This window comes from Cydia pomonella, chromosome 20 (genome assembly GCF_033807575.1).
Source record: "Cydia pomonella isolate Wapato2018A chromosome 20, ilCydPomo1, whole genome shotgun sequence".
Classification (NCBI taxonomy): domain Eukaryota; kingdom Metazoa; phylum Arthropoda; class Insecta; order Lepidoptera; family Tortricidae; genus Cydia; species Cydia pomonella.
Window position 1 is genome coordinate 1,477,670 of NC_084722.1, and position 23,227 is coordinate 1,500,896.

Below are 23,227 nucleotides of genomic sequence, written 5' to 3' on the forward strand. Positions count from 1 at the left end.
ATTTAAACTGTTCAAAACAAACAGTAAAGTAAGTTCAAAACAAGTGTTTTTTTTACTTTCCTTATAAAACACATTATGTAATAGAACTTATAGGTCCGACAAAAAATCTAGTTTTACACTTATATTTAGCAATCGAATCTAATTATAATCAGGAATCGATTGAATGCTATTACTACTTTAACTCATGAACGCATCCTTTATCAATATGAAAATTTGTCAGATTTGACAGCAGCCAGCGACGAAAAACGCACATTCGGTGAAAATTTTGAGAAAACATTTTATTAATTTAAACGATTAATTTTAGTGAATTTCTGTGGTTGTGTAAAATGTTATAACTAGATATTAACCGGATTTGGCATTGATTGAGCTTACGGGATATGGAGAATACAGTTTCTAAGGTAATTTTGTTATTCTCTTGTTTTTACTTTAAGTAGGTATACCTATGCCTCCTTAAGTATTTCATGTTTTGGATGATAAATTAAATATTTCAATAATAGTATACTGTGAACGTTGGATCAATTATCAATGGAACTTGTAAGTGATGTTTATTTACAGGCATTCATAATATCATACATTATTTAACATCTTTATATTTTAATTCGTATTTATATTTCACTTTTAAACCAATTTATTTAAATTTGTGCTGCTTAATATACTTATCTAATAACGCATATTTATATAGTATGTGAAAAAATCATTAATTTAAAGAGTATACCTAACTGTCTACTCAAAGTAAAAAAACCTTCATGAATATTAGTATTGGTTATTATTTTCAAGGTTGATAATGATTTGACCATGATATGCTTAATGATTGTATTTGTGGCTGAATGCGCACAAGCATTTTAATTCCATGGTTGCCATTAAAAAGCATTTATTATTTTATTCATTTCAAACAGAAACCACCAATAGCATATAAGTTTGGAATATTGGGATTCCTTCTCTTTAGTCAGAGTGGCTAAAACGAGCATGCTACATGTAATGTTAAAAAGGTATGAGTTGGAACCTGCAGGCTTGTTGTCACAACACATTGCTGCATCATGTCGCAGTGTTAAAACTTTGACCCCAACTGCAGAATAGTATGAAAAATATTATCAAATACAATGACCTGACCACCGGCAGCTTGGGCCCCGCCCCGCTGCCGGCGGCAGCCTAGGTTAGGGATTTTTATAATGTGTTTATATGTTTTTGTATTATTTTGTAAGTGTTTTTATATTTTACTTTTATAGTAGCGCCATATGCAGTTGGTTCAGAGTGAGAGAGGCACTACTGATCTACGGTCAGGTGACACATTGCTCGGTACAGCTTCGCTGGCTTAGTGCCTCTGACTTTGAATGGTAATGCACAGAAATAATAATAATAAATACAGCAGACAGCAGTAAAGAAGTTGATGATGAATACTGAAAAGACCAAGATAATGACAAACAGTCTAACAGATGATATATATATATCTTCTTCTTCTTCTTCTTCTTCTTTAGCCCTTCTCTACCCTTTGGGTGTAGGCCTCCTTCATTTTATGCCACTCGTCACGGTTCTGTGCGACCTGGAGCCACTTGTTCCCCGCAGTCCTTTTGATGTCGTCGTCCCAACGCATCTGGGGTCTACTTTGAGGACGTTCCTCCCCCCATGGTCGCCACTCCAGTAGACGTTTGCTCCACGAATCGGTTTTTCGTGCTATATGACCTGCCCATTCCCACTTCAGTCTGGCTACGCGTTTTACAACATCGGTGACCTTGCTCTTCTGTCTCAGCCACTCATTCGTTTTACGGTCTCTCAATGTGATCCCAACCAGTTTTCTCTCTAGCGCCCGTTGGACAACGCTTAACTTATGTAGTATGTTCTTGGTGAAGACCCAGGTTTCGGCTCCATAAGTGAGAACTGGCAGGATACATTGGTCAAATATGCGGGCTTTTTGTTCGGCTTGATCTCATTGGTTTGGTTCCTCTTCCCGGTCACTATCTCCTGTCCCAAATATACGTATTTATCGACAGTTTCGATGGCGGTATTGTCAACTGTGATATTCGCCTTGACTTCCGTATTGGTCATAACTTTTGTCTTGTCTAGATTCATTTCCAGGCCACACCGTATGGAAGCATCACTGACTTCTTGGATCATGCATTGAAGTTCAGCAGGGTCATTTGCCAATAAAACAATGTCGTCAGCAAACCGCAAGTTATTTAAGCGACAACCCAATATATTTAATCCACGATTTTCCCAGTTGAGGCTTTTTAAGATATCCTCTAGCACCAGAGTCAACAATTTTGGCGAGAGCGTGTCTCCTTGTCGTACGCCTTTCTCAATCCTAACTGGCTCAGTCAGTGGGGGTAGGTTGACTTTTAAGGTGGCTCTCTTGTATATATTTTCAATTAGAGCAATATATCGGTAATCTATACGAGCATTTTGTAAAGATTCTAAGACCGACCATGTTTCAACACTGTCAAATGCTTTTTTGTAGTCTATAAATGCTAACCACAATGGCATTTGATATTCAGTCGTCTTTTCTATAATGATTCTCATCGACAGTATATGATCCAATGTGCTGTGACCACTTTTAAATCTGGCTTGCTCCACTGGTTGGTATGAGTCAAGTTTTTTGGTGATATATATATATATATATACACCCGCGCTCGTCAGTTATAAGATTGTACATCCCACGGAAGTGTGGAGGTCGAGGCTTCCTAAACGTTTGTTGTATGGGAGCCCCACTTAAATATTTATTTTATTCTGTTCTTAGTATTTGTTGTTGCAGACTGGTGACAGACAGACAGACAGACGGACATTGGAGTCTTAGTAATAGGGTCCCGTTTTTACCCTCTGGGTACTGAACCCAAAAAACTGAGTCAACAAGAAAAAACATACAATTATGGAATCCTCTCACAAAATTTCACGAGAATAAGTTGAGGAATCCGACCTCTAGAGGAGAACAATTGAGCAGAAATACGAAAGTAGCCAACGTGCAAATACCCGGCCCGGGGAACCTTGATCCTTATGACAGTTCATTTTTGTATGGAGTAACTGTCAATGTCAAATGTTTTTGGACTTTTTTTGGTACTTAAACACTTTTTTTATTTAATAAATAATTAGGTCAGGGGTTCCCAATCTTTTTCAACATGCGGCGCAGTTACAAGTTTAGTATTTTACTACGGCGCCCTTGTAAATTTAAAATCACGGTCGAAAAAGAGTGACACGACGCTATATTATTTACCGATGCGAGCGCTCAAATAGGTACCCGCGAATATTTGTGGTTTCGGATAATGATAGAACTCACGGCGCCCCTCTTTACTTTCTACGGCGCACCAGGGCGCCGCGGCGCACACTTTGGGAACCCCTGAATTAGGTAAATAAAAATACGGTAAAAACCTACTTTCTACAATTATTCTTTAAATTATGTCTATCCAAAGCGAATTCGTTGAACTGTCATAGGCAGCATCATTCGCCGCGTCAAGTATACGCTCCGTAATAGGGAAGAGTGATAGAGAGACAGAGTGTTTCGTTGTCGTAGCGATAGCGATCGGCACCTTGGCTACGCTGGCTGAACAGACACGTTTCGCTTGGCTCGCGCTACGCGCTCGCTCGTTCAATTACACCCTCTATCAATCTACTCAAGTAGTTACTCGGTGGTTCCAGCTCGGTAACTTTTAGCTTCGTTACCGATTAGCTAAGCCTAATTCAAGTATGAAGGTCAATACTCGATACATTTATTGCACATAATGGTTCATCATCATCATCGTCTCCTATAGCCGTTTTCGGCCACAGCAACTGCTTTCTACCGCTGAGAGTGTCGCTGGTGCGCTCTCAGGTGACTGACGTAGGCAATCTTAGCAGCGAATGTGCGGCCACATTCGCTGCAGGTCAGCACCCCTCCGACGTAATTATATGTTATGGCCATAGGTGGTCTGGCCTTTAGCTCGTCACGCTTATCGTCAGAAAAATTAAGGAGAAAGGCACTTATATAATTATAATACAATGATAAAATAAAATACATCTAGGTTTCACTTAATACATCAGTTAATCTCTTCTCAATATACATTTAAAGAATGATAACATTTCGTAATCAGTAATTGTTTCAGCTTTTTTTTATGAAGGATAGGCAGGCGTTTGACCACGATCTCACCTGATGGCAAGTGATCATGCGGTCTACCGTGGAGCACGCTTACCTATGAGATAGCTATTTACTCTAGCCTTGAAGAGACCCAGATTGTACTCTTGCGGAAACACAGACTCGGGCAGGGCATTCCACTCCTTGGCAGTTCGCATAAGGAATGTTGAAGCAAAACGCTTCGTGCGTATTTGTGGAATACCTACTTTGAAGCGATGCCGGAGTGTCGATTGTCTGGTAGTCCGATGGTGAAATGGGTGCGGATAAATGCGGTTTCAGTTGTTTCTGCTTTTAAATCTTCCGACAATATCTTACATATTTATAATATTTTTATTGACATTATAAAAGGCCCAGTTGAAAGTATCTTAAGTCGCGACTGTCGCGAGGCTGGTAGTAGAAGAAGTTTGTTTATTTCACACAATTTCAAATAATTTTTTGCGGTGGGAGGGCGGGAACATTAATTGCATGTAAAAATACGCAAGTAAGTATAACGGGTTAGCACTGATTGACTAACACGTTATTTTCTCGCGGATTAGCAAAGTAATAGTTCTTGTTTTAATTCACACAATTTCACACAATTCATTTATTTATCAAGTAACATGACTCATACAATTTGTTAGTATACAATACAATATTAATTCTTATATCTAATGTTAGTATATAATTAATAAATTAAACATAATAAGGGCTGCAAGACACATGCATCTCACAGCAACGCCTCAAGTATGGACAGTCGAACCTGTCCGCATTTATGTAGCGCATTGTACGATTTTTCTGTAAGGCCTACCCAGGCAAGACAGGAGGGGAGGCAGCAAGGCGGCAGTGTATATGTTGCGTGCGGAGAAAGGGGCGGCTTTCGCCCGGAGGACTGGAGGCAGGCTGCCCTGGTCATAAGGCCGGGGATAGTGAGGTGGGCTCTTGGCTCCTTTAAACCTTACAAAGACGTGCGGCCTGGACGGAGTAAGCCCTGTGCTATTGCAACGAGGAGCTGAAGTCCTAATCCCGCTTCTGGTTAGAATCTCCAGAGCTAGTTATGCCTGGGGATACCTACCAGAGCAGTGGAACAAGGTTAAGGTATTTTTTATACCGAAGGCTGGGAGGAAGGATTACGCTCTGGCCAAGGCCTTCAGACCCATCAGCCTCTCGCTCTCCTACCTAAACCTCGGAATCAGCTCAAAATATCTAAAAATTAAAAATATTAACTTGGTTGAGTCATTATTTTATTTATTTTTATGTTGAGTTATTTTTTTAAGTATTTATAAATATTTATATATTATATATATCGTTGTCTAAGTACCCTCAACACAAGCTTTATTAAGCTTACTGTGGGACTTAGTCAATTTGTGTAATAATGTCCCATAATATTTATTATTTATTTATTTTATTATTTATTATTTCACAGCGAACTAACAATGGTCTTACGCGCCATACCTTACTGGCGCTTAAATCCTTTAGGCCAATTTCCGCCATTTTAAACTTTTTCCAAAAAAACGACAGAAAAAATCTACCTAACTACTGAACCTGCTCACAAAATTTCACGAGAATCGGTTAGAAATTCGACCCGCAGAGAAGAACATGGACCGATGGACAGTTAACATAAATCATTTTTACCCAAGCTGACCTTTTCGTTGACGCTCGGTCAATTATTTGCAGGGCCGGGGAGGCGGGCTGGCGGCGGTCCTCGGCGTGGCCAACGTCGGGTCCCTTCTCGCCGCTCTCAACCTGGTTACCGACCTGCACCCTTCGGATAAGTGAGTGACTTAAGAGGAAACATTAGTGGACATTTTTCCATACAAACATTCTCGACATTTTCCTCTCTGGATTTTGGCCCTAGATGGTTATTTTTACATGAGTTAAATATTACCAGTACCCGTGTCTTTACGTTTTTTTTTTATATTCTTGTATTATAAGAACTAGGTTACTTCAAACAACGCTAAACACGGCCAAATAAATGCGCCGTAAACAGACGCCTAGCACAAAAAATCGGCAACAATAAACGCAAAAATCAAAACGATCAGACACAGATAATTTCTTTTTTGTTATTGCGTTCCCAAAATTTCGTTTCGATTGGTAAGTTTTCGAGGAGAAAAATGTCGAAAACGAAACGATTTTGCGGCTGCATAGCACGGTCACATTTTTATCACTTGTCACTGTGTCTCTCACTTTCGCACTAACATACTTGTTAGAACGTGACAGGCATAGTGACATAAAAAAAAAAATGAGACCGTGCTACAGCCGCAGTTGTCCTTATCGCACTAATTTTATACGAGAGAATTTTATATCGTTTATGAGCTTCCTCCGTCAGGGACCCATTTCTCGAACGATATTAGTCTAATATTATTAGTGTGTTGCCATGGTAACCCATACGACATGATAGTTCGTGGACTAATAATATTAGTCTAATGCTGTTCGAGAAATGGGACCCAGGGCGACAGAGATATTCCCCTAAAAAAATCTGAGAAGGGGCGCAGTTGGCCTCATGGTATTCTGTAATACCAGTCAACCATATATGCCAGGGGTTCCCAATCTTTTTCAACATGCGGCGCAGTTACAAGTTTAGTATTTTGCAACGGCGCCCTTGTAAATTTAAAATCACGGTCGAAAAAGATTGACACGACGCTATATTATTTACCGATGCGAGCGCTCAAGTAGGTACCCGCGAATATTTGTGGTTTCGGATAATGATAGAACTCACGGCGCCCCTCTTTACTTTCTACGGCGCACCAGGGCGCCGCGGCGCACACTTTGGGAACCCCTGATATATGCTATTGTAACTCGTTTTTTTTTTAATATTCATTTAACCAACTTTTTTAAAGCCGCCATTTTGCACACCTATTTTGCCTCATTAGACAGATGATTAGTTGAATTGGTTAGCAAACATTCACATACCTAATACCTACTGAATAGAAATCATTGCCCGGACCAATGAACAATTATCGCGCTGCGAGGCCGCTAGAGCGGGTTGGAGATTGGAGACTTGGTAATTTCATAAACTGTGAAAATATATCGTAAATGTAGTAGTAAATCCAACAATAATTTTAGAAAAATTGTAACGCTTTTTACAAGCTTTTTACAAGTTGGTTAGTTAGTGTGGGCCTAATCTTGGAAGCTAAATTTGACCCACTTTCCGATTTCCGATTGAGCTGAAAATTTGCATACATATACGTCAGTCGGGTGACAATGCAATATTATGGTACCATTGAGCTGATCTGATGATGGAGACAGGAGGTGGCCTGTGATGAAAGTGATGTAACAAGGCAACGTAATTGTGTTTTAGGTTTGTAGAATTGTCTCGATGAGTATTAGTTGCCTGTTATCGTTGATAAGTACAGTCAGCGACAAAAGCTTGTGCAGTCTGACGTCTGAAAATATCGATACGGACAAAGTGCCAAAAATATGTATACACTACCCTAATATATGGGCCATAAGCTCGTGTGCATTGAATTTTTTGCCAAATACCTATTTAGAACACAATACGGTTGCCAAATTTTTAATAAGCAAACAGTGATACTGATACTTAGGATAACTCCAGCCAGCAGATCCTGCAGCAAGGACTAGGGAGGGGAGACTACAAGAAGGAGGCGATGTTGATGCTAAATAGCACTGTAAGCTCGCATGACTCTGTTGATTCAACCTAAACGGCAGCGAGTCGGTGGATTATGTCAGCGTCACATCACACCGGCTAAGACTCAAACGCGAAATCAAACAAAGTATACGCTCGCACACCGGCAACAACTCCTAGGGACTCGCAGCCTGCCTGAGACACCGGAGCACCCAGTAGATAGGACGGGAGTGTAGGATTCGCAGTCAGGACAGTAGGAGAGACGGGAAAGTTTTAGCTGACCCGAATACAAGGCATCGTTAAGTCAGCGTGGGGTAGATAGGTACTATACTTGGTGTGTAATAAATGCTTGGTAATAGGAATGTGTGGGTATGTGACTGCTTTTTTTTTGCCCCCCTGCTTCTTCCCACTTGAGCCAGGATAATCGCACAGGAGTGTTAGTTGCACTTTGCCGACCCTCTAAAAATCTGTACCCTTTTTTGTACGTAGTTTCCTTAACGCTCAAGGGGGAGTCCATTCCACCGCATCGCATAATATGATGATTAAATTTAACCTATAGAATGCAAAAATTAACTGCCTATCCGAAGACCATATGTCTTTTGCAATAAAATTGAGAATTGTCTGTCCATTAACACTGTAGATGATACTTTCCACTCAATAATAAGAGGCTCGTCCACAAGTGTTAGATAACGACTTATTTCTGGAGACAAAACGTCATTGAATGACATAATCTCAATATAAAATTTATCTGTTTTTATCAACATTGCCATTCGATTTTAAACTTTTTTTATAAGCGCAAAAGATTCTTGTTTTAGTTGTGCATAATGGTTTAAGAATTTCAGTTCTAAAACAATAAGTCTTTAAATATAACAAATGCTATATATCTTAAGCGCCTCCTTTATCTTAATGTTCAGTTCTGAAAGAGCGTAAATATACAGAAACTTTAATAGAACATAAATCGTTTCTCAAATAAAGCAATTACGTGTGTAAACGCTTCAGTTCAACGAGGCAGAGATAAAGTTTGTTTACATTTCACCTCTTAAATTTTACTTTGATCTAGGTATATGTAGATGGATAAGACGCGTTTCATTTTCTGAGGAACGGAATCCGTGCTACCTAGCTACACACACACAATACTACATTTAATGTACAATTGCTAGTTTAAGCGACCAACTGAAAACGAATGGAAAAGAAATTTCACCTTTACTTCTGAGGTCATAAAATTTTACGGCGGCGGCCGAAGGCTGTAGACATGTTGGAGATTTACGTTGTGTGGTTTTATTACCTACCGTTATTAGCACGCGGCTATTTACTTGAGAATAACATTAAAAGATTACAAGCCAATGAACTAGAATAATTATAGAAATCTGTTTAGAGTTCATTAATTATCCTTCGCGAGCGACTCGACTGTAAAAAAAAAAAATTCGAACTATCAGTATCCATAGTTCTGTTAGTAAATATATCTTACAAGCCTAAAGGTTAATAATAAATACATAAAACTACTTACTTGTCCCTCCCTATAGTCATATCATCCCAATATTTTATTAGCGGGCAGTGAAGACGTTCGGCCATACACCTCAGCATGCTGTTGCCACTGCCGCGCACTCGTCTCAGCAGTGAGGCTATTCTTTTTCGCCTAATCGCAAAAAAATCGTCCGCCCTCGCTTCGGCAAACATGCCAGATGCACAGCAGTGCTTCGGCAGCCTCGACACCATCCTGAGAATCCTCAGGATACAATCAATACAATCGTATTGTAGGCTCTTTGTGAAAATTTCACCCACAGGCACGTGTAAAATGTTTGACAATAAGCTTTAAAAAGCGTCAGTTTCACCTGTTTGTTAAACCGTGCAAACCGGCGGGCAACTGTTCTGCGCGCAGATTGACAACGTCAAATATTGTAATGCCGCGTAAGATATTTGAGGGAAAGCCACATAATTTTAATTCATTAAACACATAAAATCCTTACATACTAACTAAAATCTAACCGACAATACCTAAAAAAAAACCTTACAAAAGAATAATTATCTAACCCTATTACAGCCCGTTGCATTGTTCCCAAGACACTGGCCGCATTCCCTCTTTGCAGGGCTAAGTATCTTTAGGGCGGCGACGGGGGTTGTAGACCTCTCGCTACACAGCATAATAGCGGCGATGCTGGGTAGCGAGAGGAATTGGGAAGCGGTGGCCTCCTTCTGCGAAGAAGTCATGTCGCAGAAGGAGAAGGCGGAGAGGGAGCGAGAAACGTCTGCTGACGCGATTCCTCTCCGTCGCAGGCGGCAGGGCCAAAGGCAGAGAGCGCATGCTCGCCTCGAGCCTTAGGGCCAGCGGGCACTGGACCCGCATTGCATAGACGTCGTCGGGGGGCGGGGGATCACGCGTTTCTGATCCCCCCTCCATTGTGAGGGTGCCCTGGCGTTAAGCCGGGGCTGCCGGAGGGCGCCGTGGTGAATGTCATCATCGATCCCAGTGCGCCCTCATTAACGGCAAAGAGGGTGAAACGCCGGAGTGGTTTTAGTGGGTAGGGCTAAATTCTCCCCCCCTCTTCCCAGGAGAGGGGAAAGGAGTGGCGAGTCCCACACACCGTGCGTAAATGCATTCCCACTCCGTCAAAAAAAAAACTGGGCAAAATCCGCCCCTGCCCGGAGGTCGCCAGACACACCAGTAACTTTCTGTGAAATTTCTTTCACTAGTTTTTTGGTGTCTGACGACCAATGCCCAAATGTCTCAACCGCCAGTACCATAAAACCCATAAATACATAATTGTTTTTATTTTGGTCAGTTAAAACTTATACATAACCAATCACATTTTTTAAAAGCGGGTAAATGTGTATGTGTTAGGTATATTCAAAGCTGCGTGCGGGCTATATTTATGGAGTAGGGGTAACTGTCAATACGTATTAGATAAGTGTCGGTCATGTCTTCCGTTTTACGAAGTGTACTAAGAGGTTCGTCTATATCTATTCCGTCGTTTATGGCGAAGGCCGAAGGTCGTAGATCATAGACGACATGTTGAAGATTTATGTTCTGTGGTTTAATTACCTATTGCCATTGTTAGCACGCGGCTAGGAGTAACTTGAGAATATTCATAGATTCCTAGCATCCTATCCTACAATTACTACATACCTATTATAAATTAGAAATAAAAATGATTGTGAGAATTGATGTATGTTGTTACACTCACAAGTAAAAACGCCTGAACAGATTTGGATTTTGACATAAAATTTTGATATAATATTATGTGCATACATCGTTATCGCGGGAGCAACAACGATTAGACAGTACTTAAAGATAATGACACATAAAAAAAAACAGAAGTGACACTCCTATCGAGAAACGTTTATGCATATACCTATGAGTTCAAAATGTAACAGTAGAAAATTGAGAAAATTTGGGCGTTGGTGGCCTAGCGGTAAGAGCGTGCGACTTGCAATCCGGAGGTCGCAGGTTCAAACCCTGGCTCGTACCAATGAGTTTTTCGAAACTTAGGTACGATATATCATTTCATAATAATGTCCTATATTGCACCAAGGTGATATATTATTGGCCGGTAATGTACTTAGAATATTAGACGATGTCAGGGTTTCTGCCGTTTTACTCCGTGACAACTAGATTTGACGTTAAATTTACGTTTATTTATTAATATAAGCTCACGCAACAGCGATGTATGCATATTAACGCGTCTAAATGAAACCGTTTAGGCGGCAAAAGTAGTCAGACATAGACCCTTAACATTCATCAGGTTAAACAGGTTCATTGCGTAACTACGCGTTTTTTTAAATTCATTCATTACCATGCTATTCACTAGGTATTCATTAAGAGGCTGTCAACACCCAATGTCCTTGAAATTGATGTTACTTAAACAGTTTTTTAAGAAAGACTATTTGTTTTAGTCAAGTAAGAAAAATATATGTTCATATTAATTATATTTCAAAGACCGTGGTTGTACTCGATACATGATTGAACGAAATCGGCTCGATAGAAAATAATTGCAAAGATTGGTCTTAAAATCACAATTAAACGGTTCTATGTCTTTATTGTTTTGACTTATGGGTCTGCAATTAAAATCACAATTTCAAAACATTTATATCTAAACCGTGGTTGAGTAAAAATATTACACTAATAATCCACTTTTTTTTATTTAAATATTTTTCTTATTATTCCCTTGCCCAGGCCCAGTAACATGCGACAGTGCTATCTCATTTACTCCGATAGAAATAGACAGTGTGCGCGCTTTAGGTATTGACAGCCTCTTAAATCAATCGCATTAGGAAAGTTGTCTCGAACGGTCTGAACGTGGTCAACCCATGTGTCATTCTCAAGTAAAACGCTTTATAAAGAAGTTGACGTAAACGTATTTATTGCCGATTCTTTTTTATGCATATATTCTTCAATACTTTTAATTAATATCATCATCTTGGGATCACTAATTAAGCTTTAATTTCTTTAATATAATGTAATGTTTTATTTTTAATTTTAAGTTATGTTCAACACAATATTTTATTGTTATGAATGAATAAAGAATAAAGAATACAAAAACGGTCCAAGTCCCACGGGTATTTAAATCCCTTCTCCATAAATATACGCCGCCCTTGAGAGTCGGAAAGTGAAGACTAGAAAACTGACGACCGGTCTGGCCCAGTGGGTAGTGAGTGACTCTGCCTATGAAGCCGATAGTCCTGGGCATTTATTTGTGCGATGAGCACAGATATTTGTGACTGAGTCGTGGATGTTTCCTATGTATTTAAGTATTTGTATATTACATGTATCGTTGTCTGAGTACCCACAACACAAGCCTTTTTCAGTTTACCGCGGGACTTAGACAATTTGTGTAAGAATGTCCCTATAATATTTATTTATTTAAAACGATGGCAAATTAAGAAAAATATTAAATTAACAAAACATAGCTAAGAAACACCGCAAGGAAACTCGCTTTTGCATAAAAACTGCGTCGAAATCGGTCCATCCGTTGGAGAGCTGCCATGCCACAGACAGACATACAGACCAACATTGGCGTTAAACAAATATGTAAAACCTCGTCTTTTTAAAAGTTTTAAATAAATCTCAGTCTGAGATTTCAGTAGCCTAAAATTGAGTAGTAAATAAAAATTATAAAAAAAAATAAAAGTTTTGATTGAATCTTGATTGAAATATATAAAATTCTATAGGTGTCAACGCCCATACTGTTAACTGTCCATCGGTGGACCTTATTACAAAAGGCATAAGGTCTACAGGTGGACAGTTTAGAGTGCTGTTTGTACGTCAAACCTCTTCCGCGGCATTACAATAGTGTTGGTTAAGACTGGAGTCCTTTGAGTCCTCTGCTTTAAGACTCGACTTAGTTTTTGAGACTCTTATAAATTATAATTAATACGAAACTCGAGTTCTTTTTAACTTATTAGAGACACGAGTCTTTTGTGGAGACTTAAGTCCTTTTCGCAGAACTTGTAATTTTTTTACAAATAACTTCGAAATGCGTTGTCTTTATGTAAAATTCATGGATGTACATAAAATAAATCATACAATAACGCCTATTTCCTTTACGGTTGTTTAGGTAAAACCTATAAAATTGTTAACTGAGTCTTTATTCGGAGACTCGAGTCCTTTTCAGTTGCGCTTAAAAAAGACTCAATAAAGGACTCGACTCGGGACTTAAAAGACTCAGAAGTTTTTTAAGCTCTGAGTCTCGTAAAAACAAGTCGAGTTATTTAATTTAGACTCAAAAGACTCGAGTTCCTACCAACACTACATTACAATATTTGGAGTAGTTCCCTTGGGGTATTTTTGAACTCTAGTCACACTTCTATAGCTAGAAGTGTCGCTACAGTCCAATATCTACCTTCGTACATTCCGATAAGGTTCACGATGACGCGCTGCGCACGATACGAGTAGGCGTGACGTTCAAAGGGATACTCATTCCATAGTTCGTTCGTGGATTCAAGATAACAAAAAAAATCTTTGACTCTATGTTTATATTTCAGGATCACACCGAGACGAGGCTGCGTGCTCACACTCCTCGGCCTCGTATATTTCACGACGCTGTTCGAGCTACTAAACACGCTCGCACTATCCAGTAGCTTACGACAGAAGTACCGCCTCAGTTGTGGCGATGTCCTCGACGTTACCAACAAGTGAGTGTTTCTGGGGCATAGTAATAAATAATAGTAATTTGTTTTACAAGGGGGCAAAGTTGCTGTTTAACCTCCTGTGCTAATATTGATACTACGAGTATAATAAATTATTTATTTAGAAAACATTCTTACTATACTTTACTTTAAGCTCCAGTTTAGCTTATTGTGACGGAAGAGTAACTACGGAACCCTACTCTGAGCGTGGCCCGACATGCTCTTGGCCGGTTTATTTGAGTTTGCTTTTGATAATAACTACCAACTAAACAAATAAATAAACTACTACCAACCAACCAACCAACCAACTACTAGAATCAGACCAACTGTGCACGGACTTTGCCGTGACAAAGGGTGAAAGTGTCACCACAAACGCTCTCTCTCTCTCTCTTTTTCTCTGTAATAATATGACGTACATTTATGTATTGAACTCCTACCTTTCCCATTCCTCAATAGATCGTGAGATTCGTGAGTCATCACTCATCAGGATAAAATCCAACCTTACTATTAATGTCGGGTGTTTAGCCAGCTCCGTACTCATCTTCACTCTTTAAGAATAACGGGGCCGAAGACCCCGTAGGCCGGATTGCGCCCGACTCTAATTTTGTGAAGCGCCCGGCATTGGAGGCACATTCTTAGGATCAGGGCGCTTTCGGAATAGGAGCTCGCGCAGCGCCTTCCGTAGGTCGGGTTTCGCCCGAATCTTTCAGCATGAGAGTGCCGAACGCGCACTGCACTGGAGCGCGCATAACATTCAAAGTCGATGCAGACTTTAAGAGTGTATCCACAGCATCAGACAAACTTCGAACTTTTCCACAGACTAGTGTCAGCGGTCCAAGCCGCGTTCTGCTGCATCACGGGCGCCATCGTGTGCCTCTGGTCGTGCACTCGCGACTTCGCGCGCACCTCGCACTTCGTGTCCGAGGCCTACGCGTGGTTCGGGGCCGCTTACTTCTTCTACGACATCTGGTCCATGTACGCGGTGAGTGCCGTAGTGTTGTAGCGACACAGGCTAGTGGCGGCGCCATCGTGTGTCTGTGGTCGTGCACGCGCGACTTCGTGCGCACATGACACTTCGTGTCCGAGGCTTACTTCTACGATATCGGGTCCATGTACTCGGTGAGTGCAGCTTCCACAGACTATACTCTGTGTCAGACTTAGACGTCTTCCGTTTTGGACTAGAAGATCACAAATCGAGGATTCTAAAATTCTGTGAAATTGTAGCGGCAGATCACAGCAAACAACTTCGATGTCAAGTAATGTTTTGTTTTGTTTGATAATATTCAGTTTTCTCAGCAACACCTACTGTATATTCAAAGTTTCTTGTCTCCACAACCAAAAGGTTGTCTGGGAGACATTGTTCTTAAGCTATAAGACCAATCCAATTGTCTTTGCTTATGTTTCTTCTTTTTCATTATCTCCAAAATAATACTTCCAAAAACAACAAAGCTGGGAGCAGGAGCAAGCACTAATTATGTATATGGGAAAAACATAGATAATTGAGTTTATCGTTTAATTACGCCCCCAAAAATCCGATGTCAACAAAAACCTAATTAATGCCCTAGCCGCAAGGTGGGCGCCACTGTCGGGTACACAGCCAATTCCCTGGAGCAAAAAGGTCAAAAGAATTGTGAATCTTATTGTTCTTTTTTTATTAAAGGTTCACGTCCAAATGACGATTGGTGACGCCAAAGGCAAGCGGAAGACCAAAAATGGTTCATTGACCTCGGTGCCTGTCAAACAGGCGCCGTCTTTCTTCGCATACTGCACGTAAGCATATTATTTATGTAAAGAAAAGACGCTAGGTGGCGTCCATTAATTACGTGAGGAGTTTTTGACGATTTTTTGACCGGCTCCCTCCTGGTGAGATGTCAATCCTGGTGAGGTGATGCGTAATCTCAAATGAGATCCATCATATTTTGTATTTTGAACGTTTATTTATATTAAAACTAAATGATTTTGCATCTATTCATGTATTTTTTATAGACTAATTGTGTCAAATTTTGTCAAAATTTTGTCTAGAAACATGTTTTACTTCAAATGAATCTGATTATCTCAAATTGTTACACTATTTTATGCCCAAAAAAATAAATGTGCTATTTTCCAAATCGCGCCATCGCTCGAAACAATGCCGCCATACCTTTGGGCTAGGCTGCAGATGGCGCCACTTTTTGGTATTTAACAAATTTAACACATATGGAAAGAATAAGGATCAAAGGCAAATGGCTTTCTAAAGATGGCAGTAAATTTACTGTGGCTACAAAGTTTATTTTGACAATCCACCTCTATTTAATTTTTTTTGTATAATTTAATATTTATGACGATTACTTTTTTTTGCAAGACCACTACCTAAAGGACGATGCTTTCATAAAGGTCATGTTTTCAAACTCCGTACCTGACTTTTTCGGGTCTTGTATGAAATATCATTTGATGCCTTTAGTTTTGTTTTAATAGTGTATATATATATATATATAGTGTGTATAGTTGCATTGAGTACTTCTACTTTTTTAATTTCCTTTACTTTTCTGGTTCGAATTCATATCTATTTATATTACGAGGGTGGGATGATAAGTAACTGGCCTAAGTAGAAAATACTTGAATTTCGGTGTTAAAACTAATTTTATTTTTCGACATAGTCTCCACCTAGCTCTATGCACTTATTCCATCTTCGCTCTAAAGCTGCGATGCCCTCCATAAAATGATTCTTTTCGAGGCCTGCAAAATACTCCTCCACAGCGGCTATGACGGCATCATTAGTGGCAAATTTCTGTCCACCCAAAAAAGTTTTAAGCTTCGGGAACAGGTGGAAGTCGGATGGTGCCAGATCAGGCGAATAAGGTGGATGGGGCAGCAAATCATACTTTAATTCGCCGATTTTTGCCATGGCTTTAACACATGTGTGAACCCTAGCGTTGTCTTGATGGAAGATGATTTTTTTTTTTGCTAAGCCTGGTCGTTTTTGATGAATGCATTGATGAAGCTTATCTAAAAGATTAGCATAGTATTCCCCATTAATAGTTTTACCTTTGGGAAGGTAGTCTATCATCAAAATTCCACTAGCATCCCAAAAGACGGAAGCCATAACTTTTCCAGCCGACTTTACAGCCATAGCTTTTTTGGGACCCGAACATCCAGATTCAGTCCACTGTTTTGATTGAATTTTTGATTCTGGCGTGTAGTGGTGAACCCATGTTTCATCTGTTGTTACAAATCGACGCAAAAAATCAGCTTTATTTTTCTGAAAACGATCCAAACATTCTTCCGAATTTTGCACGCGGATTCTTTTTTGATCGTGCGTAAGCAATCGCGGCACCCAACGGGCGGATAACTTTTTCATATTTAATTCTTCACTTAGAATATGATGTACCCGTTCCTTTGATATCCCTGTAGTGTCAGCTATTTCTGATACACTTTGGAGACCATTTCCGGAGTTGTGGCACTTTTTGGACGTCCAGAGCGGGCTTCATCTTGGACACTTGTACGGCCTCGTTTAAATTCAGCCACCCAGTTTTTTACTGTGGCGTGAGAAAGAGCACATTCACCTAAAACATTCTTTAACTCTTCATAAATACCTATCCCCTTCATACCCTTCATGTAAAGAAACTTTATCACCGCTCTTTGTTCAATTTTATCCATTTTGAAAACAATCGTCACAATATATTTTCAAATAACAGAAAATCGATAAAATATTTAAGCCATCAAATTTAAATTTCGAACACAGATAGCCAGAGACACGAAGCTTAAATTACGCTAGTTTATTTTTAAATTCAAACTTTTTAAATAGCTAAGGCCAGTTACTTATCATCCCGCCCTCGTATATATTGAATATTTATTTATTTTTATTTATATATATATATATGTATGCATTATTTTATGGTTATTTTTCTATCTATGTATATTTGTATCAATGTGTATTCAAAAGGTGCATTTCATTAATTTCAGTGATTGTACACTTTTGTTTGTGTTTGTCATTCATTCACCGTTACTTCTGTTTTACTCATTTCCTCAAAGGTTAACTGGAAGAGATCCCATACAGGGATAAGTTCGCCTTTGCTGTATTTAATTTACTGTGTAACTGCGTTTTTCGTGTTTTATTTCTATGTACAATAAAGTATATACATACATACATACATATATTTATTTCAGACACGAGCCCGTGATTCTGATGCATCATCTATTCATCGGTGGTTTTGGTTTCCTGACTATCGTGGTGAGTGTTCTTCTAGTTATCTTTAAGACGGGCAAAGCGACGCGCAAGGGCACTACCTACCTTTTGCCGAAGCGCTTCTTCGTTTTTTTGAACCCTCATAACTTGGATTTGGATTATACCAGATAAACAAAATTCTCGGGATATAATGTCAATAGTGGACTTATTAAGCATTAAAAATTTCAATTGCAAAGCTCTCATACTTTGGATTTTATTCATATCTAATAAACCTCACAACAAATAATCAAAGTTGTAAGTAGGCATGATGACAGTAATAAAAAATAATGGTTTCAATGATTGATATGTTGAACTTTCAATAGAATAAAAGTGTGAAATTCTCCAATCGGCCATATTGACTGAAACACCAATCAGAGCGTTATCGAACAAGTGACGTCATCACTCCATGACATTTTTCATTGAGCAGCATAGACAACCTAGTGAGGCATCATTTCGAAACTATGCGATACAATCGACTCGACTCGATACGATACGATGGTGACAAATAAAAAGCTAATAATAGATAAATCTCCGCATTCCGCATTGGGCTAGCGTGGGGACTATAGCCCGAGCCCTCTCGCGCATGAGAGGAGGCCTGTGCCCAGCAGTGGGACGTATATAGGCTGAATTATTATTATAATAGATAAATCTTCTGCCTCAAGGAGAAAACATGAAATAACAAGGTCGTTGGTTATTATGAAAACAATAATTTATATTATTTAATAATGAATTATCCGTAACGTCATACTGAAATAGTTTTATATACCATAACGTGAACAGACTTATTATGTCTTTCGAGCAAGCCAAAAATCCTACATGGGAATCTTAAGAAGTTTCTTATTAATCTGTTCATTATTTAACAAATGAAATGACTGAGCAAAATTAGGATTTGCATACTGTTTTCGCGCAGCAAAGTAACTTCGCTCATGTCGTTGTCCACCCCCAGTACTTCCGCGGCGGCCTCGGCGACTGCGTGTTCGGCTTCGTGTACCTCATGGAGCTGTCCACACCGTTCGTGTCCCTCCGCGGCATCCTCTCAAGGTACACTCATTAAGAGGTCGTTATCGATTTTAGTCAGTGTAGTTTTGCATGACTATATTTTGTGAAAGTTTTAGTATTAAATTTCATCTATGAATTATATTCATTAGTATTATATATGGAATAATATTTACAACATCAATAAATTGCTCTGATAATTAGATTAAGATAATTATATGTAATACTGTCTTACTATTCATAAGTGCTTGTTGCTAGGCCTACATGAATAAAGTATATTTGAATTGAATTGAATTAGTCGGAAAAATGTGAAATTGATATATTTAGTCGATGAAATTGCACACCTTTTGTTTACTATTAGAAATAACAAGTACTGTTTTCTATTAGTACGTCTTGTTATCTTTCATTTTAAGAATTCAGTTTTTTGAAAACAGACTCACTAAATTAGTAATGTTTTTTTTGATAGACGTTTAGGGTAAACGCGCGTAAAGCACTGATTTTGTCGATCTTATTTGTAAATTTCGTAAAGTTTGGACTGCTAAAAATGGTAATTTTGTATTACGCATATCCTGTACTTCAACTTTAATAAACTACATTTTTGGTATTATAAATTTGAACGTCGTCAAATTCTAGGCCCACTCCTGGATCCGCGTTGCGAAGTTATTGGGTCCTCTAGGGACACTAAAACTTTTTCTTAACGTGTTTTTGTGTAATTCTGTAGTCTTAATTCTTGGATATTTTCTTTGTAATGTTTGTATATATCTGTATGTCTTTTCTGTCGTGGCATCACCGAATGGACCCTACGGAAGACCAGCGCTGGGGCCCGTTTCTCGAACGCTATTAGTCTAATATTATAAGTGTGTTGCCATGGTGACAAATACAAATCTTTATAACGCCAAAGTTACAAGTTACCCATACGACTTGACAGTTCGTGGACTTATTCGTCTAATAGGGTTCCAGAAATGGGTGCTGGAGCATTATGCTGAGTTGTAGCCATTTCGTGATGCGCACTTAATGTTCTGTTCTTCTGTTTTTGTTGCCTGTACAGGTTTGTTACTGTCACGAATAAATTTATCTTTATCTAAACTACCTGAAAATGTTGAAATAATATGCTTAGGTATATTCTCTGCAGGCTCAAGATGAAGTCCACCCGGGTCTACCTCCTGAACGGCATATTAATGCTACTCACGTTCCTGTTCTGCCGAGTGCTCAGTCTGCCGTACGTCTGCCACATGTATAGCAAGGCCGTGGGAATGTCTTATTTCCAGGTAACTCATTAGATGAAGTCCACCCGGGTCTACCTGCTGAACGGCATATTAATGTTACTCACGTTCCTGTTCTGCCGAGTGCTCAGTCTGCCGTACGTCTGCCACATGTATAGCAAGGCCGTGGGAATGTCTTATTTCCAGGTAACTTATTAGATGAAGTCCACCCGGGTGTACCTGCTGAACGGCATATTAATGTTACTCACGTTCCTGTTCTGCCGAGTGCTCAGTCTGCCACATGTATAGCAAGACCGTAGGAATGTCTTATTTAGGTAACTTATTAGATGAAGTCCACCCGGGTCTACCTGCTGAACGGCATATTAATGTTACTCACATTCCTGTTCTGCCGAGTGCTCAGTTTGCCACATGTATAGCAAGACCGTAGGAATGTCTTATTTAGGTAACTTATTAGATGAAGTCCACCCGGGTCTACCTGCTGAACGGCATATTAATGTTACTCACGTTCCTGTTCTGCCGAGTGCTCAGTCTGCCACATGTATAGCAAGACCGTAGGAATGTCTTATTTAGGTAACTTATTAGATGAAGTCCACCCGGGTCTACCTGCTGAACGGCATATTAATGTTACTCACGTTCCTGTTCTGCCGAGTGCTCAGTCTGCCACATGTATAGCAAGACCGTAGAAATGTCTTATTTAGGTAACTTATTAGATGAAGTCCACCCGGGTCTACTTGCTGAACGGCATATTAATGCTACTCACGTTCCTTTTCTGCCGAGTGCTCAGTACGATGCAAAATAATAGTCAAATATCATTCATTCATTCATAATAATTTTTCGATATAAAATTTTTTGGTGTTGCTTATCTCTAGTCTATTGGGTGAAAGAATGGACGAATGACTAGTTTGAATGGCTTTCAAAATGTCTTCGAAAGCAAAATGCCACATGTGTTACGAGTCTTGTATGGAGATATGACTTTTTAACTTAAGAAGACAAATACACTCGCAGAAGTTTCTGTTGTCATTTTTACTGTGTAGTCACAATCAATTTAGCGCGTGTGCCTAACAACCAGAGTGCAAGATCGCACGTGTAAGTACACTGTCTATGTGTGAGTAGGCCTTATGCGTGCAATATTGTGTATGTAGTTGAAATGCACACATTTTTAACTGCGGCCACATCGGTCCCGATACTAACTGAGGATAGCAGCGTATCTATAGATACCTATGGATTTAGGCAATTTGTGTAATGTCCTATTATATATATATTTTTGTTGTAATTTCCACCCCCAGGCCGTACAATCGCTGCCAACGGGCTGCAAGATCTCCATAATGATCCTGCTGCTGCCGCAGCTGTACTGGTTCTACCTGATGTCGGCCGGCGCGCTCAAGGTGCTGCGCGCGCCGCCCGCCGACAAGCGCAGCTGACCCAAGCGCAGGAGGCGCCGGTAGGCACGCACACACACGCGCACACACACACACACACACACACACACACACACACACACACACACACACACACACACACACACACACACACACACACACACACCTCTTATAACATTGTCCCCGATTTTTATCAGATTTTTTTTAGATCTAGTCAAGAAAATGGTTAAACTTTAAAGTAGAAATTTAATGTTTAAAGACAAATTTGACGCATGCCACTTGGCTCCGCGTTTTTTCAAATTATATAAAAAAAATTGCCAGGATATTGGGAAACATTAAAATTGAAATTTCATGTTCAAAGACAACTTCTCAACTATATTTTATCAAAGCAAATAAAAAATTTCAGATCTGATATGGTTATACCTTTTCTTGGCAACGAATTTTTGTGATTGATATTTATGCTGATTTTAATTAGCCAATAAAATTACTATGTTAAAATTTAAGTAGACATACATAGTACAGTCACGGACTTTTTTACGTCATTTAGGGTTCAAGTTAATTTGGTTTTTAATATTAACGGTATGAAATGTCCAATCTAAGGTGAATGCCTAAATGGCTCAAGTCCTGTACAATCATAAGTTCCAAAATATTAGGTGGACTGTACAAAACAGCTTTGTATGTACCTTGTTTCATATAATATTTAAGAGTTATGATTTACTTTTGACGCGCAATAGTAAAGCTGGCGTCACCCATCACATAACTCTTTCTCTAACTTTATTAGTTGACGTTATGTTATTATTTATAATCTTATCTTAATCCAGTTCACTGCTAAGAGCAGAGCCTTCTTGTTTTCATTTAATTTTATTTCGTAATTATGTCGTATATGTGACGCCAGCTTTACCGTCTATCGTGCGTGGAAGTGGAATGTGAATACCGCGATTTACCAAAGATCAACCAACTATACTCAAGTTCTTCCGCCCTCTTCCAAATCTCCTTTTACTATTTGGACGCAATTTTTTGACGAAAACTTGAAAAAAATAGACAATATCATGGCTATTTATTTTTCCAAAAATAAATAGAATAGTTTGATTAAAATGCAATGTAATTGTTGTAATATACCTTGGGTTTTAGTTTTGGAGGATTTAACAACTTGAGATGCCTTGTCTGTAATTTTCTGTACAAAACAGTGCTGATTTTCGCGGGGGAGGGGCACGCCAAATGTATTACTATTTGTGTGTAACACAAATAGCCATGTCAGATACACGTCAGTCCATACAATACATATAGGGACCGTGCGCGTTGGAGGGTCTGCCATCTTGTGGTCTGAATCGGAACCATAAACATGCACATTTACACGTCAAGTGTTTTCTTGTGCATAGTAGGTTCTGCCATCTTGTGGGCTACATCGGAACAATAAACATCACATTTACGCCTCGCGCCAAAAATCTGACGGCTCCTGTGCTGCCTCCTACAGTTCATGCACGCTCCCTATAACCATTGGCCGACGTTTTACAGAGTGGTAAGCTCTTAAAGGCGACTCCGGTCGTTAAATCCTCCAAGTTTATGGGTAATGGTCACCGTTGAATTACAATATTTATAGAGTTTTTAGGCATAAAGTGCAGTTCAATCAAAATTGAACACACG

The 23,227-nt window shown here is 39.4% G+C and overlaps 1 protein-coding gene across 1 annotated transcript; it reads left to right on the forward strand.

The window, feature by feature from the left end:
* Positions 1–166: 166 nt before the first annotated feature.
* On the forward strand, positions 167–21,740 carry LOC133529087 (TLC domain-containing protein 3A). Its single transcript, XM_061866710.1, has 9 exons — positions 167–398; positions 5,750–5,847; positions 13,638–13,787; positions 14,601–14,763; positions 15,442–15,551; positions 17,928–17,991; positions 18,932–19,026; positions 20,114–20,390; positions 21,491–21,740. The coding sequence occupies exons 1-8, from the start codon at positions 378–380 to the stop codon at positions 20,259–20,261; spliced, it is 849 nt and encodes a 282-aa protein (XP_061722694.1). The 5' UTR covers positions 167–377; the 3' UTR covers positions 20,262–20,390; positions 21,491–21,740.
* Positions 21,741–23,227: the final 1,487 nt, after the last annotated feature.

Excerpts from the sequence above, each read along its gene's own strand:
- LOC133529087 (XM_061866710.1), top strand. The coding sequence starts at position 378 with ATGGAGAATACAGTTTCTAAG. Across the intron at positions 13,788-14,600 it reads GTCCTCGACGTTACCAACAA|ACTAGTGTCAGCGGTCCAAG; the intron begins GTGAGTGTTTCT and ends ACTTTTCCACAG. Across the intron at positions 14,764-15,441 it reads ACATCTGGTCCATGTACGCG|GTTCACGTCCAAATGACGAT; the intron begins GTGAGTGCCGTA and ends TTTTTATTAAAG.